We start from the raw sequence: 25,769 nt of genomic DNA, 5'->3' as shown, positions 1-25,769 counted from the left end.
ACATGGAGTCACACCCACCACACACACACACACACAAAACAAGCTATATACAGAGTTCCCTTAGAGAAAACTCACTGCAGGAATAACAAAAGATGAGGCATGCTACCAAAGTGACAATCACTGGGGAATCCCACCACTCTCAAGCAAGAACAGATTTAATCCTGTAAATATGTGCTTGTGCACACACAAACACCAGCAGACTTGTTCCATCTCTGTGACGCGCACAGGAATACAGTAGACACTGTAATTCACACCCCATATGAGCAACAGCACAGCTTTCATTGGGTGGGGGGGGGGAGCACAAGGCTCCTCCATTGCCCCCAATTACTGGGGCCTTGAAGCAGAGTCAACAGCCACACTTTTATACAATCACAGTGTCTGGGAGAAAATCGGCCCCTTTTGTGCTTCTCCTGTGAGCGGCACGTTGCCGGCCAAAGCTCCAGCAAAAGCCACTTAAACTGTCATACTAGGAGAGCAAGAGCAGGAATTACTCCAGCTCCTTGTGGAAAAGGATTTTATACAATTTCGTAGAGACTCCACATTATTCTTTTTTATGTAATGCTTTGACTGAGATCAAACGGGCACCTTAATCCTGACAGCACATGAGGGCTTGTGCTTGGTAGCTCATATCCTAGAAGGAAAGCCTACAGGTTCAATTTGTGCACAATTTGTTTGCAAATTTCTGTGTGTGTGTGTGTTCGGTTTCACGCAGGCCATTCGGCTCTCTACGAGCTCACTCGTATTGCCATTATACATCACAGCAGTGCAGCAGCGAGTGGCTGTGTCAGAAAGCCTGCCTTCCTCCCTCCCATATCTCATAGTTACCTCCCCTAACCAAATTACCCCCGCGTCGCCCACCCCCTCTCCTGTAGACACTGAGAGATGAGCTCTGAAGCAACTGCTTCAAAAAGTCAACAGCAATGTCCAGCAGCATGAGAGGAAAAACTAAAGTAAACAAAAGGTCATATTCTGAAATAACCAAGCAGCACAGCTATTTAAAGCAGACCTAGACCGGAAGTTCCAATTAACGCTGTTTTTTAGTGTGTATCTCGTTTACGAAGCCCTGAAGTTTAGAAACAAACAGTTCAGCCATTGCTGAGAACGCTGTGTTTTATTGTAATCTCGGGCTCAGCGAGATCTCTGAAAAAACCCGGTCTGGTTTACGTAAACAGCAGTTCTCCTGAACAGCAGATCCTGCTGGTCCGGGCACTAGTCCGGGTACATCCGATTAAGTACATTGAACCACAGAAGAAGAATAACGTCCGTTGTGGAGGTGTTTCACAAGCGACAGTGTCTTCTGACTCTGGGTCAAAGTCATAAAAGGGACTACAGCGGGGAGTCGTGAAGAAGCTATTTTTAAACATTGTTAAAACAGTGTTTTGATAATGAGAAGCAGTGCATCCACCGTTCCAGAGGGGGGAGCTGTGCTTCTGAGAGCTGGTGTGCTGAATATGTCACTTCCGGGTATTGGCCAATCACAAGACAGTTGGGAAGGCTCTACGCTGGCTGGCCAATCACAACACACTCTGTCTTCTGGGTGTGAGAGTTCAGTCTGAAATATCGTGGCTGAGGAACAGCATCAGAAAAGACAGATTTCTATCGCCTCGTTTACAGCAACCAGGAGGTTTTTGACAATAAAAACAAGTAAATGTATGTAAGTAGACCTCCATAACCAACATATATGTGCAACAGGACCACTCTATGTGAGCTTTAATGAAAATCATCCTTTCTCAATTTATTTGCCGGTTTACTAGTGCAACATTCTCATCAGTGAGCCGCTTCATCGGACCCAAGCAAAGAGCGAAGGTACCACTGCTGAGCAGGAAAATAAGTAAAGACAACCACCAACAAACTCACTATTCGTTTCAGAAACAAACAAACAACAGCCTGCACTTTAAGAGGAAAACAGGGGGAGGAGAATTTGCTGGTGCAGGTTTTTCAAGTTACACCACCCACTCTAGAAAGCCATTTTCCCACTCCTACTTTTTAGATCCCAGGTGATCAAAGCGTATAAGTAACAACAACAACGATATAATTATGGAGCAGCATTGGAAAACATATTTTAGAGTCCGCGTTGGCCTCAGTCGGTGCCTGCAATAACTCCTTTCTATTTCTTTTCCTTGAAAACCACTTAGGTCAAACACAAACTCTTAGCAATTGGTGGATCAACGTGTAAGAGTCCAAGGCTCGACACGTTCAAAAGATTATTTACATTTTTCTCTCTTTTTTTGTGGTGCAAAGTGTACTTCTGCACTGGACAATCTGTTTGGGAGCACTAACACTCATTACCATTTTATCTGTGGGGGTGGAATGCAAAAGCACTGATCGCTTAACACTGAAGATTTCATCAACATAAAACAAGTCAGGATGTCAGATTTTCAATCTGACGCCAAAATGATAAATGTCAGTCTATGTGCAGTTGTGGCTGTTAAAGGTGTTCGTGTTTTTTTCATTAAATATCCTATCTCACACATCTTAAAGCCATTTCTATACTCCCAAGATTAAAGCTATCTGTGTATGTGTGTGTTTCAAAGAGAGATCTTCCTCGAGCAGACCTTGGGAGTAACATGATGAACTGGACTCACTGGACATATTAGCAGGTAGAATCATCAGTGAGAGGCAACAACAGCTTGTGGCTCAGCCAGGGCTATGACCTCTATGCACTGTACTGAAAGGGCTGTGTGTATGTGTGTGTGTTCAAGGTATTGCTCAGGTTGTGGGGACCTAAATCTGTTTACACAGTCACATTATGGGGACTTCTCTTCCTTATGGGCCCACGACGCAAGTCCACATAAAAGAAATTATTACATTTTAAGGTGAATAAATTCAGATTAGGGTTAGGAGTACTGACATTCTACTCAAGTAAAAGTACCACTGTTTTGATCAAATTTTACTTGAGTACAAGTAAAAGTACTGGTCTAAAAATGTACTCAAGTTAAAGTAAAAAAGTAGCTTGTCTAAAATGAACGTAGTTCCTTTTTTTTAACAAAGTCGGGGTTCTTTCTTGTAACGTGCAAAAAGGAGGGGACACAAATCTCATGTTTCAAATAAAGGCAAACCTTTACAAATTAAAGTGCTGATAAAATAAAATATGTAAACATATAATGTATCAGGGACCTTAACGCCAATTCACCTGTCCTCTTCATTCACTAAATATTTATTTATTTATTTTTAATTCAGTACACAAAAACCTACTCAATTACAGTAACACGAGTAAATGTAATTCATTACTTCCCACCTCAAGGATTAGGTTTGGGTTACACTTGTGTGTGTGAGAGAGTGGAGGAAGGACATGGAGCTCTTTAGTCTAACCTAATCTGAGCCACAGTGAGACACTCCCTGTGTCTCCTGATAAAGAAAAACTACACCATTGAAGAAAAAAAAGCCCCCAAACTCTGGAGAACATGAAAACAAATCCCTTTTCTCCTGCTCTACTCACTCTGACCCTAATGGAAAAACCCCTGAAGGCCTCGGCAAAACATCTCCTATAACTTGTGATTAGCAAAAATAATTTGGTCACCTTCTGAAGGAATTATTAGCACCACTTTCCTTTCCAACTAGACCAATTTGGCGGGATAAACAGTAACACTGCTACAACAGTGATGGTGTGAGTAATTACAGAAACCCACGAAACATTTGGAGGCAATGACAATTTTAGTGCCGATTGTGTTGAGTCATTGTGACACTGTGAAACACTTAATTTTAGATTTTGAGTAGCTCACATGATTCAGCAAGTCATTGAGGCAACTGCTTTGCCAGCTTTTACATTTACACTCCAACTGTAATTGTGGAATAAAGCCGCTTGTAACACATTATATTTGAAAGGTGAGACCAACATCCATTAAAAACAAAACACCCTTATAATGACCACACAATGGAGTGGACCTTCAGTACAAGTGTGAACGATAAAACAACAACAACAACAAACCCCAAGGCTCACTTCACTGCCTCAGGATGAAAACCCCAGGACCACAACACAGACAGAAAAAGATGATATCAGTGATATTAGGAACAAACAGAGGAAGAAAACAGATGAGGGTTTGGTGAGGTCTTACTGACCTGAACCTCTAAGACATTCCTGGACCAGACGGAGCCACAGTTTAGCCTAGAGTGGCTGTGGAAACAGGCCAACAATTTCAGACATGCTAATGTGGAGGTCATTCTGCTTTGAAACGTGTGGCCAATGATTTAGGGAAAGAGAATAGATTTAAATGAAACGCCAGTCTGTTGTTCTTTAATTCTTGCATCACAAAGTTTGGTTTTGGACACAGATTTAACCCTAAGACCAGGTCTTAACCCTTAGAACACAGAGCATTTTGGCTGTTTTTTCCCCATTATGACGTTAAAATGTATATACAGAGGCTATAAGAATGTGCAATATAAAGTCCTTTTTTTCAGCACAACCTAAAAGGCAACCATTTTCACCAACCATATAAACACACCTGAACAAAAAGTACACAAAATGTTTCAAATCAGATTGAATTTTGTGAAATTTGGAAAAAATTATTGCTCCTTTATATCGCTACAAAAAAGCGATATACATTTTTTTGTTTTTAAATGTAAAGCCTGAATATGTGACCTATAAACATACACCTCCAGGATGTCCATATAAGGAGTTGTGTATTATTCCCACGGCAAATTATCATGGGTGCACCTGCGGCACAGATCCGTGCCGCGTGATCACTAAGGGTTATAACGCCCAAAAAGCACTTTAACATTGTGAGGATCAGACAAAAATGTCCTCACTCCCTGTGTGTGTTTATAAGCTTTTTGGTCCTCACACACACAAACACAAGTGTTTAATTGTTAGACGCATGTTTCCAAGGAATCCATTTCAAAACCGTTTAGGCTGTGCACTCCTCCGCCTCCTGCAACGTTGGCTCTACAGAACACCGACTTGTTTGCTGATACTACGACGTCTGCTCGCAAGTTGTCCGAGCATGAGGAGACAGACTCGAAAAACCAAAGTGCAGGACGTTCATGCAGAAAGTGACTGCTTTCAAAACTAAAAAAAACACCACTTACATACAGTAGAAATCAATATAATGCAATTATCACTGTTCTCTACGCATGAAAGTAAGTGACTCCTGTCCTGTGCAGCCTCCCACATGAATGCAACAGCTGGAGAGGGCCGTGGGCACCGATTCAAAATATACTAAAATTTTACACCCCACATATTTTTATTATTGCTCCCAACAACAAACCTTTAGAATACTACAATAGGAGGCTGTGGCATCTTATGCCGAACCACAACAGTGGGACAGAGTGAGTTGCTTACTGCACGTGCACGCTGATAAAAAAAAGTTTTAACCTTCAGAGGCTACTGGGAGCTAACAGCAGTTAGCATTTGGAAAAGTGATCATTTGCAGGCTCTAGCAGACACCTTGCCGTCATATATCACATGTATCCACTGGGCAGATAAATCCTCTGAGGCTGGAAGTTTGTGTAGGACTCTGTGCTGCACTGTGAAGCCAAGAACAGAAGTTTTCGCGGCCTCCCGGTTTTCGGATACCATTGCCCTCGCCAGCACTCTCACATGTTTTACGGGAAAGCGGAGCTCCGCAAGGCAACAATTCCAGGAATTTAGTGCATTGTGACGTCCCAATGAGCGCGGAAATCAACATTGTGTGTTTCATCTCCTGTACTTAGACTGAGGAGAACCACAAAAACATGAGTGAGTCATCTTTTTTCCCACTTTGCCGACTGATTGGGCCTCCAGAGTCCCAAATATAAGGATTAAAATGATAAAAAAAGTTGATTTTGCATAACATGGGACCTTTAAAGGGTTAAATCTGATTGGGGCCTTACAGTCTATGGGCAGTGTCTGTGGTTGGTTATACTGTCAGTGTATTATAACCTCCATATGAGGCCAACACGTACTGTGTGACACGATGCCTGTTCACAAACCTTGCGTGGAAAGACTTCAAACGAGTGACCACCGAAGATGGAAAAAACACGGTCTGTGAACAAGTGATGAAACATGCCGGAGGTTCAACAAGCGGTGACATTTGTGATCTCAGCGTGACAAAACTGAAAGTGAAAGGTCACCAGAGCATGCAAGAACATCGGAATCATAAATTTTTTTTGAAACACAGCACACTGTGAAATATTTATATTGAACAGCTATTCATACTATAATCTATACTGCAAATGACACACTTACACACAACAATCTGGTTCACATCACATTCATTAAGTAATATTCTGTGTTTGAAATAAAGAAGAAGTTGTACTTAAAAAGACAGTCGGTGAATTTCCTGGGATTCCTGCGATAAAGTGCCGCAGGACAATAAAAAAAAAAATACAAATTCAGGAAAATTTTGAATCCGTGCTAGACGCCGAACTACATACACTACACACACACCATGCAAACAGACAGGAGGTTTGAATAGGAGAGTGCACCAAAATAGTTTTATTTCTCCTCCAAAAGATGAGAGAAATGAGGAGATGGAATGGGCAAGAGATGGAGGCGGACGGCAGCTCCGTGCTGTCACACACCGGCAAAAAGGATAGAGAGGAGCATACTGTCACATCACATCAGAGTCAGGTGCAGCCACACCTGTCCTGCAACCACACGAGAGGAGAGGAGCTCATTCGGTGTGCCTCACATCCGCCACATCTCCCTTCATTCTCACTATGTTGCCACCCACCTTCCCTGATTTGGCCACAGTGTGCGGCCAAATCAGCATCTAAACATGTCCCAAGGCCGGGGCAGGTCTGAATGGTGTGATTGTGCTTGTAGAAGAGGGAGGGCGTGGGGGAGACGGCACAGACAGTGAGAAGGAGGATTTGAAATGAACTGTGGAGATGAAGCACAAACTGACAATAAGTCCCTTCTCCCCAGTGTGTCTGTGTGTCAGTGTGCGTGATAGAGAGGCAAGGATTAGCTTGTGAGGAAAAGAAAAATCCCTTTGTGTTCCGAGTGAAACTGTCAATCATTGCACTGTAAGAGAGTGTGTTTGTGTGAGAGTGTGTGAGAGAGAGGGTGAGGATGGGAGGATGCATAATTTTGATTATGGCCAAAGAGATAAACAATCAGGCAAAGTCATATAAAAGCCCCTTTTTTATATATATTATTTTAATCTCTTAATAACATGAGCACTTAAAACAATGGTGAGGAAACCACACAGCATTTACACAAATGCATCCTTGTTGGTCCCCTGCAGGGCTTTTCCTTACTTGTTCTGGCAAGGTCAGAAGTAAGACAGCTGATGTCAAGCAGCAGTTTGGAGCTGGCGAGGACACCTTGCTCAAGGACACCTCAGCAGAGCAGAAGTGATATGAGGCCATTGGTCTAAAACATAATAAACCATATGGACCTCCAACACTTATTAGAACTATATCCTGCAATGAGCAGCAAGCCCGGGAAACTAATATCAACCATGACTGAGGCCGATTTTCTGACCCAGTCCATCTCTGGCAATAAATAATACATTATAAAACCGTAGAAAATCTGACAGAGGGCCGTGATCGTCCCAGGGACCAGACGTTTGGACATGCCTGTATTACCCTATGCGCCAATTTCTGAATATAGCAATGCTAGTTTGTACAAACGTAGTAACTAGTTGTGACAAATACCTACATCTATAATTTGGAAGACAGTTTTGTCAAAATGTTGACATTGTTAAGGTGCTCGGTCCTGTCTCTTGACTATAATGTAACTAGAGCTGCAACTAATGATTATTTTCATAAATCGGTTAATCTGTCCATTATTTTCACAGTTAATCCATGAACTGTTTGGTCCAGAAAATGCCAGAAAATGCTAAAAAATTTTGATCAGTGTTTGTCAAACCTGGAAATGATGATCTTGAATGTCTTGTTTTGTCCACAAACCAAGATGATTCAGCTTTTAATGATTTATTTGTTATGTGGAGCAAAGAAACAAAGAAAATATTCACATTTAAGAAGCTGAAACAATCATTAATCTTGTTTTAATCATGAAAAGAGCTTCAAACTGACTAAACGATTATCAAAATAGTTCACGATTAATATAGTAATCGATTAATTGTCTTTGCTCTAAAGGTAACTCACTCTCACATGGTGCTATATGGGCAAGGTCATCCCAATGTCTCCATTAGATCTTGGCAAACAGATGATATAATTGTCAGGCAGTATCCACAGCTCTCCATGCACACACTGGCAGGCAGACGATCTGTTACAGTGATCAAAGTGCGAGATGTGTTTCTTTGTTTCTGCTGCTTCACTCCAGCCCCCACAGAGTCAGTTATTAGAATATACCATATTATTATATAATATACGACATACACTGGCGCACTAACAATTCCCCTGGTCCTATTACACTGGCAAAAATCCCTAAATATAATACACACACACACACACACAGAGAGAGAGGAAAAGTGATTATTTCTGTGTTGCTGAAAACAACAAAAACGCAGCCTTAGTAAGATGCGCAGGGTGTGAGTTTGTGTTATAAGGTGTGATTCCTGCTGCTTAGCTGCCTGCTGCACTGAGAACAATGATTTCCAACCGTATGTGCTGTGTGGAGACAGACAGATACGCTTTTGCTCTATTAAGGAACACGCAAACAGAAAATACGAAACCCGACAGAGAAACAAATCAACCCAGAGGAAGAACAAATGCAAATTATTAAATCAAGCTCGCGCAAAAACGCACACATATTTTTTTTTTAGAAAGCAGGGAGTCTAATTACACACTCGTGCAGCCAAAACATGTGGCAATGAAGTGCAATAAACTAAATTTGTCATGTTAATCAAGAAAATTAAAAACACTGAGCAAACGGTGAGGGTTATGTGTGTTCAGATTTGGGCACATTCAAATCCCCCACTCCCTCACTCTGCCTCCTTTGTTACTCCTTTCTTCCACATAACCTTCTTCTGCCCTCCTGACATTCATTTCTGTCTCTTCCTCCCCATTTTTCTGATGTGGTGTTTTGTTTGTTAGGATTACGCGGAGGGAGAAGGGGGGGGTGGGGGGTGGAACTTGCAGACGAGTGGAAGGTTTACGAACACAAAGCCACCCGTGTCGCGGCTGGGTGTGAAAACAGCGTGGTGGACAAGGCAAAACATGGGTCAGGTCAGCCACAGGTAGGGCAGGCAGGCCGAGGGTTTTTGTTAAGGTGCTGCAACAAAAGGAAAACGTCTCATCCTGTTCTGAGGTTTCTCTACAGAAGCTGCTTTGGCCTGTTCGCTACAGAGAACTGCTGATGCGGCCAGCATCGATTAGTTTCCTGCACGACCCTGTGGCCTGCAGGACTGACAGACAGACAGGTGTCTGAAAAATGACCAATAAGTCCTGGTCTATTCTCTATTTTATAACATTCTATTTCAGACTCCGCAGAATAATGTTTTTATACACTGGTCTCATGGACGTCATATATTTCATTCAATGGTCCAGCACAGTGGCTTTCATTGTTGTGACTATTGTAAAAAAAAAAAAAAAAAAAAAAACGACATTGTCCATTTATCTTTGTGTCCTTTATTGTGCACATATAAAGAGTGCATGTAACCTTCTGTCTTTACCACTTCTCAGAAAAGATAATTTACCTGCCTGGAGAGAAAGAGTCTGTACTCGCTTCAACTACTGAAATAGAGGAAGAAACCATTGTCATCATGTGAACTCATGACCGGCTCATGCAGCCACGTCAGCACAGATCATTGTTCTGATAAACACATATCCAGAATCTGCATCTCATTAAGAGACAGATCGGTCTAAATAATTGGCTTTCGTCTACTGATTTTGTTCTCAAAAAAGTGCACAACAAGTTTATATGCATAATATGGAAGTACACAGCAGTATTTTCAGCTGGTCCCAATTTCGGGGGAGTCACAGTGGATGTTTTTGGAATTACTGATTTAGCACAGCATTTTTTTTAAGCTGGATGCCGTACCTGACACAAGCCTCTCCGTTTACCACCGGGACCAGAACCAGGAGTACACGTACACACCAGTGGTTGGATGTGTTAGGCAATTGTGGTTGTACCGTAGACTAGAGGAACTGGAATCAAACCCCAATTGTTAAAGGACACATATTATACCCTATTTCTACAAGTTAAACTAGTTCCCTGGTTTCCTCATGAACATGTCTGTGACATGCTTTGGTCAAAATACCTTAAGCATGAAGCACCACAGCAGTTCAATCACCCTGCCAAAACAGCCCTGTACAGAACGCTCGGTTTTGAGTGCCTGTTTCTTTAAATGCAAATGAGACACAGGAAACTACATCAGTGTCACTGAGGCTCCGGCAGCTAACAGCAGTTAGCATTTGGAAAAGCCATCATTTGCCGACTCTAGCCGGTACATTGCAGTCATATATAAAATGTATCCACTGGACACGTTAATCCTCTGAGGCTGGAAGTCTGTGTAGAACTCTGTGCTGCACTGTGCAGCCAAGAATAGAACACTTCATGGACTTCTGCTCTTCCGGATACTATTGCCCTCGCCAGCACTCTCGCGTTTTTTTGTTTTTTATAGGGACAAAGCGGAGCTCCACGAGACAACAATTCCAAGAATGCGTCATTGTGAAATCACAATGAGCGAGGAAGTCAACATCGCATGTTTTATCTCCTGTACTTAGAATGAGGAGGACCACAAAAACATGGCTGAGTCATCTTTTTTAACACTTTGCCTACTCATAGGGCCTCCAGAGTCCCAAATATAAGTATTAAAAAGTTGATTTTGCATAATATGTCCCCTTGAAATTGGGATATCAATCTACCACTTATCCACAAAAATGCTATTAGAAATTTTCAATCTGTTTTATTTTAATCATATATCTGCACTGGGCTATAGACATCGAGTACAGACAAAGCATCGCATCACCTCTGGTCTCAGTGACACAGCAGAGGCCAGAACGGTGACGTTTCACTACGAAACGGCAGGTATAAATCTCGAGTGTTCATCTCCGCAAATCGAATCAGTATAATCTGCTGTTTTCATGACATTAAGTGGTGTTTCCCTATAATCAGTGGAGCTCCACTGCTCCTTTCTTTTTTTCAAATATGAACCCTGTTATTACAGCCACTCAAACAAACCGTGTGCTCTGAGGCAGCACTCTGTGAGTGACAGACAGCGAGAGGAAAGAGAGGCAAGGGAGCTGGTTAAGTGCACTGAGTGAGCGGCAGTAATCACAGCTCTGGTAAAAGCACTCTTTTGCTCCATGTAGCGTTGCTCAGAATGGGTTAGCCCTGTTTGACTCTCTCTCCCTCTCCTTCTCCTTTTCTCTCTTTCTCCGTCTGATAATAGCTCTAGATTGAGTAATTGTGTGTTTGAGTGGAGCTACACTACAGGGTGGAACCTGCAATCAGATACCAAGACCACGTTTGTCTCCCTCTCTCATTCTTTCTCACTCACTGTCTGCCCGTCTCTCCATTCATACTATGCCTCAGCAGTCTGGCCTCTCCATACCCGGCCCTCCCTCCAGCCCTGCAGTTCCTCATCCACTCTCTCCCCCTCCACTGTTTTCTTTTTTCTCTATAAACACAGCCTACTCTCTACAGCCAGCGAGGGCCGGGGTCAATAACAGTTGTGTGTCGTGCCGTAATTGATGTCATCATTTCAATTTGAGCTGATTACAGTTGAGAGCTGCTTATCCCGTGACCCGAGGTGGAATAACACGCTGTAGGGTCCACAGAGCTGCCATGCCTGACCAAGCTTAACTGCTGGGCTGGAAGGATGGATGGCTTGGTTCAGCCCAGAGCTGCCTCCTCTATTGACTCCTAATGTGGAGGTAATGACTGAGCGTATTCCAGGGGCAGAGCAGATGCAAGTGTCCATGTCACTGGCATTTAGTGTAGTTCCGAGGGCTATTATTGTGATTGGCCTGCGTCTCTATCAACACACTGAAAGTGGATTAACTCTTCCTCTTGGCACAAGTGTGTGTTTGTGTGTGAATTCTGGACCTTCCAGATTTTAGTCATATTACAATAACAATATCCTTGTGCTAACTCCAATTATTCTCAGTAAGGGAAAGAAATGTCCATCCATCCATTATCTACCGCTTTATCCTCCACCGGAGGGTTGCAGATGGTGCTGTGCCTATCTCAGCTGACATAGGGCAATAGGCGGGGTACACCCTGGACTGTTCAAGAAAGAAATTTATGAATAAATAAACAAATTCTAGTCAGAGCCTTGGCTGTTAAAGCTCCAGTGTGTAACTGCTTTTGATTTTGTTGTTGTTTACGTTTAGTGCTGGGCACGTTAACGCCGCACAATGAGTTTCCATGACAACTGACCGAAAAAAGACGTGCGTGACGTCATGTTTACGTGACTCCCGGTTGTTAAAATAAGTCTCTATAGTAACACAGTTTTTTGTGCCGCGGCCGTGGGGGGGGGGGGGGGGGGGTTCATAGCCATAGCCAAGCAGGTGAACGGATGCCCTAAGCATTGGATGTAACTGCTCTCCTATCCGCTTACACTAGTGAGGCTGTGACTTCTGTTTTGGCTGTGTCAGTGAAATAGCATCATTGCATCTTGGCTCCATGATTCTTTGTTATGTGCTCCCCCCATAAAGTGACTGGGTGAGAGCCCGCTGTACTCCGGTATTTGGACATTTGTGAATCCATCCAGAATCGGCCAAATCCGATGTTTTTCTCCACTCTTAGTTGCAAATGATGTCTGAAAAAAATAGACAGGAAGGCGGCCAAATCGCAAATCTTGAGGATTCAAAACCAGAGAGTTTTTTTGCGATAGGTAAACTAAAACACAGTCTATGGTTTACATAAATGATCCAAAGCGAGTCATGCAACACTATCACCACTATAAGTTATCAGCAATCACAGCACATCTCACTCACTATAGACAGGTGGACTTCACAAGCGACTCAGAGATACTGTAACGACCACAACATCACAATAAATATTATGCCGTGGCCTTGTTACCTTTAGATTATCAATTTGTGTGATTACATCCCTTCAACATTCCTGCTGCTAACAACACACATGCACAAAGCCATTCATAAAAGTGGCACATCAGAACATACAAAGGGCAACACCTTTACAGGAATCGAGGCTAATTATCTGCCAACAAAAGATAAATATCTCCTGGATAGTAACTAGCTCTATCATCCACGCTCTAAACTTTTTTCCCTGCACAGACAGTGAAGAATACCGTTAACCCTTAACACCACTTGTCTGATCAATGTTTGGGAGAAGAGATGCTGCCATAAAAGTCAAAGACCCGATCACTAACGGAAGACTGTCTCTTGCTTTCTTTTTTTTTTGTTGCCAGAGCTGAGAATCTGTGGGTGTTTTGGGAGTAAAAAAGCTGTCTGCCACATTCCTTTTCTTTCTCTTTCTCTGTCATTTTCCCCCCGACTCTTTTTAATACCATCATTAGGAGAGCTCTCCTGCATGCTGCTACCGCTGCCGGCCAAGAAACATGAGACGAGAGACAAACGAAAAAGAGTGAGAGAAAAACGAGCGATGGAAACAATAGGGGGGAAAATATGTGCGAAGGGTTTTTGTGATGCAGCGAGGTAAAGATAGATGAGGGAAAAGTCTGCTTTTGACTTCCATTGTCTCTCCCTACCAAGGTTTATCACGTGTGTAATGGTGCACATGTTGCCGACACAGCAGAGGTGTGTTTACTACATGCATGCGTGAAGGTGTTTAATGCACGTCACAGCTGTGGAAACATATGTCTCGTCATGCAGGTGTGTATCCACCTGGATTTTATGAGTGAACCCAAAGATGACAGGTAGCAAATTTCCTCTTTTCCACTTTTTTTTTTTTTTGTTTTTGCCCAGGTGGATCTCGTAACCTGGAGCTGCCCTGCCATTAGTTAGGACCCTATTTTAACCTCAGATCCTGTGTCTGGAAAAATGGAAGATTTACACGAGAGACGGATATAGAGGATGTGTCTGTGTGTCAAGTAGAGTACAACATGTTTTTGTCTCGTCCTGCAACAGCATGGCTATTTACTATTGCTCATTTTTAATTTATTGTTTTCTGTTTTAGGGACTTTTATATTTGATTAGACACCAAACGTGTTTTGCTTCACAAACCTGCCTCAAGCTTTGGTGGTGAACATTTATCACTATTCCACTAAGTGGTGTAAATATCACCTGATTTCACTCTTAACTGTGGTCAAACACATCATGGTTATTTAACTGTTTCTGCAGCAGTAGTCTCGTGAGGAAAATGACAAGTTACTGCAGGCGCAACTTGAGTCGGGTGCCCCAGCAGCTTCACAGCAACAAGATCAGTTACGCATATCTATGAACGGCACTCACACACTCTACACCATTAACACTTGTTGCCACTCAACATTAATGGCATACATGGCTTCATTAGCTAAGCAACGGCCAAAGTGTCAGCGCGACATAAACCAACAACAGCAAGGCAGGAAAACGAGCATCATACCTAACGTTCTCCAAAACAATATGTAATCCACTCGAAGGGTAGTGTTGAAAAATAGCAATGCAGTATACTCGGAAAAACAGTGAAAGCATGGATTTTCCATATTTTCATTTTCCATAAGCCTTGCATCCTTAATTGAATCATGTTAAGGAGGAGTGTGGAGTAAGTACGGAGCTCAGAAGCACAGCATTGTTTGATAAAAATGCAATTAAAAGATACTAATATATATATATTTAGGACAAACGCTGTGATTAAACAGTGGTCAAATAGAAACCAACCGGCAATAATTATGCATCGCTCTGTCTTCTGTAAATATCTTCTCGGCGAAGAGGAAAGACCAGGAAATCTGCTGAAAGGCAAATTCCACGGATGATCTTAAAACAGACACTGACATGAACGCATCTGACCTCACACCCACATGTGCACAGAATCAGGCCCCGGCCTCTGCATCTCTGAACAAACACTGAGGCTGCGGGCAAGAGCACAAGTGAGGTCAGAGATGTCTCTGATTGTGTACCAAAGCTACAAAAAAAAAAAACATGACTGTAGTACAAATGTCTCCAAAATAACTTCAGACAAATACAAACAGCAAAGTGGAAACCTCCTGCTAATTTTTGTTTTGTTTTTGTTAACATTCGGCACATCTGAGTTTGATTTCATTTTGCCCTGCAACCGTCTCAGACTTCACTAACACACAGCACACTACAGTACACTACAGTACTGCCTCCTCTAGCATCCACACAACTAACCACACGATCAAAACTTCTGCTCAACGAATCCAGTCCCCGCCAGAACACTAATTTGTCCACGTGTCCCTCTCTACACTAACTTTGTGTCCTTTTAGTTTGGTCATCTATTAGATCTTTCCCTCATCACACACCCTGGATCACGGCCAGCAAGATGTTCTTGGCTCTAAATGACAACACAAGGCATGAGAGACGCTAACCAGGTCTCTGGGTCACTGAGGAAGTAAGGTCAGATCAGGGCAGAAGTGGACCACACAGCTCTGATTTTTAAAGGTTTAAAGAGGCAGATGTGGCCAGAGACCAAGAAGAGCCTCAAAGAACTTGGCTGTATTTCTCGTCTCGTCTGAGGATGTAGTAAGAATTTGATGAGTGATGACACGAGCTGTTCAAGGGCGGAGAGAAACACATTAAATGTAAGTGGACATAATTAATGTGCTGACTATATTTTTTTTTCTCTTTTTCAACTATTTGACCCGGATTTTACAGCACTGATATCAGTAAGCTTTTAGCCGGCACAATTATCTCATAAAACGGCACTGGGAAACGGTTTGGTTTGTCAAGGACATTACATTTCTCAGGAAAACATGCTAATGTTTAAAGTCATGGAATAAGTGCAGTCAGCTACTGAACTTTTATCTATAACCAACTACACTTTAACAGTTAGTAGAGGGATGACCGGCGGCAGCAGCAGCAGCAGAGTTGCCTCTGACTGATGTCAGGCTAAGTGAGCATGTCAGGCCTGTGCTGTCCTGGCTCCCTGCCTGCTCTCTCAGCTGCTCACTCGGTCCCCAGCGTCCTCAACCCTAAACGGATCCAGTTGCTGCTGCTCAGCTTCAGTGGTGGGCTGATGTGGCTGACTAATGAACACTTTTCCTAATGAGAAACACTCCTCCCACTAATTTTATCATTCGCGATGCACTTTTTAAGAAAAAAACGCTGTTTACTTGCTTGTTCACCTCTGCCCCGTAGGCTCAGTAACTCTCGCATAATCTCCATCTTTGCTCTAGTACTCATGTCCATCTCTCTGAATTAGCACCTGTGCAACCAACATTTTTGATGCAGCTGTGGCTCAGGAGTGTGGATCGACTGAAAAGTCAGAGGTTTTATCTCTAACTCCTCCCGTCTGCGTGTAAAAGTTGCAACATATTTTCCTTGTCCTCAATTCATCATCCGCAGCAGCAGAAACCAACACCAAAGCTCTTTTTCAAAAAATATTGTCATTGTCATCATTATTATTGTGATTGATTTTGGTTGGTAATTGTACGACAATTTAAATGTCAATTTAAAATCGATCAGACTTGCAAACAAACAGGTGAAGAGGTTCAAATTGCTATTTCAACAATGTCTTGAAAACCTGACCTAATCGAGTACGGAGCGATGCATGTAGATTTATATAAATTTCTTCCAAAAAAAAATGGGAACAAGTAACTAATTTAGAGCACCACAAGTGTTCTGATACATACAGTCTCTATCTTAGTATGTTAAAGGAATCAAAAAATGACTTAATACGCTTAACAATTAAAGGGGTTTGTGTTTGGGTTTAACCTCAACCCTCCAAAAAATCTGTGGAAACTGTTCTGTCGTTTTTGATGCTGACAGACAGACAAACAAATGACAATAAAATCCTCCTTGGTGTACATAACTAATTAATTAGTCGATTGATTGATTGTTTTTTAGCAATATGCCTTAAGGTTGTAAAACGACATGTTTATAATGTAAAAATCTGTAATCTGGTTTGGCACATGCATGAGTGAAATCACATCCTTGGCGTCTATTATGATCCCAGATGTAATTATTTACCAGCATGTGTGTGTGTGTGTGTGTTGAGAGAGAGCAAAACAAACCAACTAAATATTATTTTAAAGGCATTGTGATCTGTCAAACATCAGTGTTTTTGCTTTGATCATCTCTTCTCTTATTTACATGACTTAAATAAAAGGGCAGAGGACAGAGGGATTAAAAACATGACTCAGGCTTTTCCTCCAGGTGACTGCAGCCACGTTCACAGAACAGATAGAAAACAGACAGTGTGCAGACAACCTCTGAGCTGCGGGGTCAGTGAGGAGGAATCAGCAGGGACACAGACGAGGGTCAAGGGCCAAACATTTCTGCTATTTCTAGCACAGAGTTCACCTGCAAACCTCAAGAGCTTCGTCATCTGCTCCCATCTCTGTGTTTTTAACCCTTTTTCAGCACTGTCGGGAGGAACAGGAGCACAGGTAACACTCACCAGGCCGTTGCAGTTGCTGATGGCCACGGTGGCTCCTGGCGCGTCTGTGATGTCACCCACGTACACGCATTCATCTTGCAGTGGCTCTGTGTGCCGAGTGCTGTCGCTGTCATCGCGCCACTCTATCTTGGCTCCGGGGGCCACCAGCCTGGCATTGTGGCGCAGGCGCAGGTGGAACTCCCGGCCGAAGATGGTGACGTTGTAATAAAGTCTTTCCCGACGGGCCACGGGCTCTTGGTCCTCCTCGATTCCCCTGGGTCCTTCCCACTCACCATCGCCTACTCCTACCTCCCTCCTCCGGCGCCTACGGGACTGCCCTCCTGCCATATGGTCAGCCGAAACTGCGTGCGACAGGAAGCGGCCCTCTGCATCCACACTGATTGGCCTCACCAGTCCATACTCCCCCAGTACATGCTGCAGGGAGTCTGGGTACAGGAAAGTTTGGGGGAGAGAGAGAAGGGGAAAGGTTGTGTGAGTGAGATGGGAAAATGTAGGCAATGACAAGAGGGAAAGATAAGGAAAAAGAAACCAAAGGAATGAGAGACGTCATGAGAGAAGTATTGGGAGAAGAGTGGAGAATCATGGGTAGAAGAGGAGGAGGATGGAAAAAATAAGTGGGAGGAAAAATAGGGGATTAGAAAAATGTCAAACATGCAATGGGGTTATTTATTTCCATATTCTAAATTGCGTCAAAGGGCTATTACGGTCATAAAATGAGGGAAATAAAACAGTAACCTTTTGCACGTGCACGCGCACAAACATTCACAGCCCCACCCATGAGCCCAGAGGCGACCCTGGTGCTCGGCGCCGCGCGTTTGGAAACGGCAGCCTCAGCAGTGCGCGCTGCGCTCCTGACACCTTCTGTGCCCTTCCACCGTCAACAGGAAAGCCAACACAGGAGCAAAGTGATAATTGCGGCGTTCTCGCGCTGTTTTCTCACTATCAGGAGGAATTATTTCCATAACCTCGACAGCTACTGAATTCGGGGGGAGAGGGATAAATAAAATAAAAAAAACTGACTACAAATCCATCAAGCAAAACGCTTGACAAAATATAAATATATATTTTGACATGTGTGAAACAGACATGTTTTTAAAGTGACTCCATAATAATAATAAAAAAACAGTTTATCATTCAGGAATATGTGTGCTTCATGTGTGACAGTGGAAACATGTGCATGATGGAGGCGACCTGCAGATGCTTCACACAGTGACACAACTAAAGTGCACATAACTGAGTGCAGCGCAATGAACGCAAATCACCATGTATTGGGGTCTACAGGTGCACGTGCTATTATTATTATTATAATAATAACTGTTTATTTAATAACACAGACCGTTCATATTTAATCTATAAAGTTTGCTGACAGATTAAAAAAACAACAAACACACTGCTCATAAATGTGGAGCTCCCATGTTGGAGGAGTGATTTGATAACGTGTGAGATCAATAATCCGACATCTGACTCCAGCGTCTTGTGACAGATCGATATCTGCGACAGCGGCCGATTTAGATGTTTGACTGCCTGCGTGTAAATAACCCGACAGTAAACCTGTGTGTATCTGATGCCCTTTCACACCACAGCCGACAAATATATCTCTATCTCTCTCCTGCACGGCACAGGGTAAAAAAAAAACATAATAAAAAAAACAGTCACAAAGTTAGAGAAAACGCGTCCTAACACTGTTGTTTCTCCAACTACTGCCATTTAAAAAGCACAGTCAGACACCGGACAGAGCTGCGCTCCTGTAGTGGGATGAGGAGGATCCGCTCTGCTGCTGCTGCTGCTGCTGCTGATGATGATGATGATGATGATAGAGAGATAACAACATAAACACTGACCACGTTTAACTGGACCGGTACGTACCAACGCTACTGGCGATGTAGAGGCCGCTTGTGTGCAGCAGAAAGGCCGGCAGAATTATTAGGACAGTAAATCCAGGCGAGAGACCCATGGCAGCTCCGAACTGCGCAGGTGAGAGAGTGGGACTCCGGGCTCCAGTGTGGTGAAGTTCCCCGCCTGGCGCGACCAGCCACGCCACGACAGCAACAGCACAGCAGCCCGCAACTAGACTGCCAAGTGCACCAGGAGAGACGGAGCTCTCTCTCTCTCTCTCTCTCTTTCTCTCTGTCTCACACACACACACGCACACACACACACACACTCTTTCTCTCTCTCCCACTCACACTCTCACTCAACTCTCCTCCTCTCTCTTTCCTCCTCAGCGTGTCTCTCTCTCTTTCTCTCAACTCCCCTCTCTCTCATTGCGCGTGCTCTCCCACTCTTTGCCTCTCTCCCCACACACACACACACACACGCACGCGCACGGGAGACAGAGAGAGGATGGGCTGGACTGACAGACTGACAGACTGACAGCACTCAAACACCACAAACGCAGCCCACAGTTCATAATCAAGCTGCGCAGTCACACTTTCACTCAGTGTGTGTGTGTGTGTGTGTGTGTGTGTGTGAGACTTTTCCTTTTTCTGGATCATTAACACACTGTTCCACAACTCCTCTGCTCCCTCTCCCTCATATCCTCGCATAAACTTTGTACATCTCATCAGGCGTCCCGAGGTGGGCCTTGCAGACGGCCGAGCAGCAGCGCCCCTTGTGGCTCAACGGCGGAGACGCACTCAGTGTTTTTTTTGTTTTTTTTGTACAGGGCCCATGGGCCCAATTTTAAGCCAGGAGGAAAAAGAAAACAGAGGGAAATCTTAAAAGCCCTAACCTGCACTGTTCCACTTTAAAGCATCATTTACTCCTCTGATCCACTAACAGTACATACTTCATTTTCAGATTTACTCGTCATAACAACAACAGCAGCAGGTACAAGACGACTGACAAACTATCCACCACTGTGTCAGACATAACATCAACTATAGGGCTGAAATTAATAGCATAATAATTAGTCATTAATGATTGTGATTTTAATAAATCACAATGGTTTTTTACTTTAGAATGTTCCCCTTCATTCCACCATGTGTTGTTTTATTGTTGCCTTTTTAAATTGTATTTTCCTTTTATCGTGAAGCACTTTGAGCTGCACTCAAGTATGAAAGGTGCTATACAAATAAAGTTTATTATTACTAAAATGAATCAATTCCCAAACTGTAACATATTTTGTAAATTGATTAATCAGGATAGATAGATAGATAGATAGATAGATAGATAGATAGATAGATAGATAGATAGATAGATAGATAGATAGATAGATAGATAGATAGATAGATAGATAGATAGATAGATAGATAGATAGATCTAGAGCTCTAACAAGTAATTGATTATTAATCGAACATATGAAGATAAATGTATATCTATACTATATCATATATCAGATAAATTAATCGTCAGTGAATAAATGAATTGGTTTGAAGCTTTTTTTATTATTAAAACCAGATTTCTGATTGTTTTAGCTTCTTTAATGTGAATATTTTCTTTGTTTCTTCTTTTCCAGGTTTGACAAACACTAATCAATGTTTTTTCTGACATTCTATGGACCAAACGATTAATCAAGAAAATAATCGACAGATTAATTGATTATAAAAATAATCGTTAGTTGCAGCTCTACATAGATAGATCTATATGTTAATCCAAAAACACGAATAACACTGGAAATAAAAAAGAACAGCTTTATGTGTTAAACAAACCCTCATTGAGCAGCAGTGTTATGCAAACCAGCATTCTGGATATCATTAAAACAGAGAGATTTTTGTTTGTGGACAAAACAAGACGTTTAAGAACATCAGATCATCATTTCCCGGTAAACTTGTTTGTAAAACACTGATCAACATTTTGTTCTTGATATTTTTATGGACCAAATGATGATCCTGAAAATAATTGTGGGTTGCAGACCCTAACATCAACCACTCCAGTGTTCTGTCAACTTCAACAAAGTTCTGGCTTTTAAAATTTGTTTTATTATAGTCTAATGTTCCTGATGATTTTTACATTTGGAACTAGATTTTCAAAAGCAACATAAAAAAAAACTTCTATTTGAAAACAAGGTGTGACAGTCTGGACAAGTCCACCACACGGCCAACATATAGAGACAACAATCATTCACTCTCACACCTATGGGAGATTTAAGAAAGTTCAATGAATCTCTGCATGTTTTTGGATGTGAGAGGAAACCAGAGAACCTGGAGAAAAGCTCAGACCAGGACCTGAACCAGCAACCTTCTGCCAGGCAACAATGCCAGCCACGTGCACCACTGTGTGGCCCACAGATCATGGTTATGATAGTTTTAGTTTTTATTTAGTTTGGACTTTTTGTTTATAAAATTAGTTTTTAGAGAAAGTTTGCAATTTCTGTATCAGATTTTACTTTGAGTTTAGTTTTTAGTTTGAGTGTTATATGAAGCATTTGTCAGGTGCAAGATTAATAAGTATTGTATTTTAAAAGAATAAACATGAGCAACAATAAACCCAATAAAATACTAGAGGTTTATCTTTAATAGCCTTATGTCCCACATTGTAACCTAAAACATTTTATTATGAATAATGAATGAAAAGGCTGTCTCAAATACAACCTGAGGAAAAATAAACACACTTCATATGAACCTAAAAGGATTATGTATTAAATTAATTCACAAAGACAAAAACTAAGTACATTTTCACTACATTTCTTTTTATAGTCACAATTCAGTTTCAGTTAGTTATGTTTTTTTTTTTTTTTTTAAATCTAGTTTTTATTTTTATTTCATTTAGTTTTCCTTATTTGGCTAACTATAATAACCTTGCCTCAGATCAGCTGTGGGAGTTGCAGTTTAACTTTGATAGATAGATGTACATGTATTTGAAGAGGTGAAAAGGTTAAAACACTTATAAATTAGATATTGAACATATTGTATATGTATATATACATATATTATATAGTTACACAAATATAATGTTAATTCTTTGTACACATCTTACACAAATTGATTGCAGTTTTAAAACGGCAGTAGTAATTTATGTACACACTACTCACAAAAAGTTAGGCAAATCATTTCAACAACACGCAAACTTAAAGGACTCCATGTTGACTCCCAGCTACTCCAGTTACTACATACAAGCATCTATACTGCTCCACCCGTTTCCTCAACATGCTCACTGTAAAAACAACAACAACAACAAAAAACACAACAAACTAATTCAGGTAACCAACACTGCCACAAAAATAATTATAATAATAACAGCAAGGCCATCACATGCATTGCACATGCGATATCACAGGACACCACACACACTCTTTTGTATCTGATCTTTTCAGGTTCTATATATTTTTCTGCTGGGACTTTTGCACTAACCAGCTAACCAACTAATAAAAACATTAACATTACTATTATTATTATAGCTGATATAGCACAGACCCCCACAGATTTTGTACATTAAATTATTCATTTAAAATCTCCTTAAAAGAAATTCTCCTGTTTTCCAGGCCAAGCAGTTTAACCTGACTGTGATCAACTGACTGTACATTTCTGTCCACACATTCTTGTATGATATAAAAACACACAACACATGCGGCGAGTGGTTGTTTGCTTTTAATAACACGTCTCTCATCTCGTCGCGTGCCCCATCGCTCGCCACATCTCTCTCCTCCGCCGTAATGCCACTGGTCAAACTGGAGATTATCAGTTAATATTGGGAGTAAACAATCAAACCTGAGGCTAAAAATCATCCCACCTCAGACAGCATGGTTCACACTGCAGTGTTGAGTGATACCACACACTCTGTTTTTATTGTTCGATCTGTGACGGCCATGCCCTAAAGTTTGGATCTTCCTGAACTTGTTACATCATCTTTGGGCTTTTTATGAGAAACTGAGCAGACGTGACCAAAAATCATCATCAGCATCAAACCATTACAGTTCACGAGGGCAGAAACATCGTAGGAGTAACTCCATTCGGCAGGTAATTTGTTCCGCCTTAGTTCATTTAATTAGCACAAGTTTAATGCTGCTGCTCTAACTTACTCGCTGCCCCAATGTAAACTAGGGATGTTAAAATGTAACTGTTCATCAGCTATAGTCGCAGCTCGGACAATTTTTTACCTGTTATTAATTAATGAAGCGACGACACCTGTTTCATTTGCTGGAGTGTAATTTCTCCGGACCTCACATGCTGTGTAATTAAGTTTTATATCAGCAGTGGGCGTGCATCGACCAAAGTGCTGACATGATTAGCAGAAGTAAAAGTTGGAGTGCAGGGAAAAAACTGTGAGGCGAGATGAAGCAGCACCTGAGCACGGGCAGAGGACGGTGTGACTACAGCCGTACATGCAGCAGTAGTGAGGTAAACTCGTCTATCTCCAAAATAAAGTTATTATAAATTGTGATATGGATTTCATTCTCTTCAAAATATCAGAAAACGTGTTTATGTTTGCAAAATATTTGACAGATTTTGTTTCTTCTTCCAAAAATGTAATCACTTGAGGAATCAATCTGATTCATCAAGTAAAACAAAACATAAGGGACAGGAAATGACATCAGCCACAGAGGCTTCTGGGAGCTAACAGCAGTTAGCATTTGGAAAAGTGATCATTTGCAGGCTCTAGCAGGCACATTGCTGTCATATATAACATGTATCCAACTGGGCAGATAAATCCTCTGAGGCTGGAAGTTTGTGTAGAACTCTGTGCTGCACTGTGGAGCCAAGAACAGAACTTTTCGCGGACTTACGGTTTTCGGATACCGTTGCCCTCACCAGCACTCTCACGTGTTTTACGGACAAAGCGGAGCTCCGCGAGACAACAATTCCAGGAACTTATAATCTTGTGACGTCCCAGTGAGCGCGGAAGTCAACATTGCATGTTTTATCTCCTGTACTTAGACTGAGGAGTCATCTTTTGTCACACTTTGCCAACTGACAGGGCCTCCAGAGTCCCAAATATAAGGGTTTAAATGATTAAAAAGTTGATTTTGCATATGTCCTCTTTAAATCAGCACATAGGGCTGATGCATTGCTGCCAATGAGGTGATAGAATATAGACATGATATAATAATACATATGTTTGTTAGCAATTATTTTTATATTAGTAGTAATAAAACATTCAGTTAAATACATTACATTCAACATGTTTGGTGTTTTAATTAGAGGTTCCCACGTTATTAGAATTCTTTATCTCACTTTAGACTAATTTTGCAGCATAAATGTTATTATTGTGAAGTATATGTCATTCCATATCAAAACCAGCCCTTTTACTTTGAAATTCTGAGCAATATCATGAATATCTTTATCGCCAACATTTCTAGAGCAGCCGAAACAGACGAAAGAGCCAGAGTGTGCTTTTTTGTGTGTTTTGGAGCTAAGTCTTACTTCACAAATGTAGAAAAACAACATACTTTTTGCTTTGGAAATGCCACTGTAGTTCACTAACACACACATGGTTACGGGAGGAGTGAGTGGAAGAGTCTTCCTTTTGTTCCAATTTGCAGTCTCACCTTTGGATATCACTATTTCCAACACACTTTAAGGTTAAATAATCCTACAGATGAACTAATGATGACATGACATGCACCCAATAATGAGGTCACATTCATTCTTTACCCTGAACTCCACAGCTTCACTTTCCACTGCTCCTCCTCCACAGCACCTCCTGCTCTAATAGTAAACTTTAAAAAATAAATAAATAACTAAATAAAAAATCACATCGCAGGGTTTACTGTCCACCACATCTGGCTCCAAGTTGTAAACACTCTGCACAAATCCAGTTGATGTTTAATCTCCCCCCTACTGTTAAAAATAATGTTGAGGTTTATTTTTATTGCTGATTCTGACTATGACACCTATAGCTACCACATACCAGCACCTCCATCTGTTTCACAGTCTGCAGCGAGACCCTAAATAAGATGCTAAAACTGTATGTGGAAGGGGGCAGAAGGAAACAAGGCGCTATAAAGAGAAAACAAAAGAGCAAACACGCTTAATAAGAAAAGGCTGATCTTAGACAAAATGGAGAGAAACGCAAAAGTAAACAGAAGAGGTCAGGGAGAGATAATGTATAGAGTTTGACACAACTAGACCAGAAATTGCACGTGTAAACACAGTCCAATTAAGGCCATAGCTACACAAACACAGACCCTGACCCTTCAGCGTTGTAGAGTGAGAGGTCATCTTTCACCAAGCATTGAGATCACATCTGGACTCTCTCCATAGTGATCTACAAGGCTGTGACACACACACACACAAAAGAAATCACGACAGATGCACACGGACAAATGCAGGAAGAAACACCCCGTTTGTTTGCCCTCCGTTAAACAACACGCAAAAGTACCACAATGTTCCAGTGTCTAAACTGCACTGTTCTATCTATCTGTGACCAGAGAACGTCTTCATCAACACCATCACCCCCCCCCCCCCTCCCCCTTTCCCCAGACTCCATCCTCCCACCACCCGCCACCTCCTTCCTCCTACGGCTCCTGGTCGCTTTGCTGTTTCCATGGTGATACCAAGCCCTGTACCTTGAAAAGTGC

At 41.9% G+C, this 25,769-nt stretch overlaps 1 protein-coding gene across 1 annotated transcript in view; it reads right to left on the bottom strand.

Moving 5' to 3' along the window:
• The window catches only part of LOC310929021 (A disintegrin and metalloproteinase with thrombospondin motifs 2-like), a 121,915-nt gene extending 102,610 nt beyond the window's left edge, over positions 1–19,305 (bottom strand). The window contains exons 1-2 of the mRNA XM_083891717.1: positions 19,178–19,305; positions 17,312–17,736 (exon numbers count right to left, since the gene is read on the bottom strand). Of these exons, the coding sequence (XP_083747843.1) occupies positions 17,312–17,736; positions 19,178–19,265 (513 nt within the window). The 5' untranslated portion in view covers positions 19,266–19,305. The remainder of the gene's footprint in view (positions 1–17,311; positions 17,737–19,177) is intronic.
• Between the last annotated feature and the right edge of the window lie 6,464 nt (positions 19,306–25,769).

Source organism: Microchirus variegatus (genome assembly GCF_963457635.1).
Source record: "Microchirus variegatus genome assembly, chromosome: 6".
Taxonomy (NCBI): domain Eukaryota; kingdom Metazoa; phylum Chordata; class Actinopteri; order Pleuronectiformes; family Soleidae; genus Microchirus; species Microchirus variegatus.
This window is presented reverse-complemented; position numbering and strand designations above follow the sequence as displayed.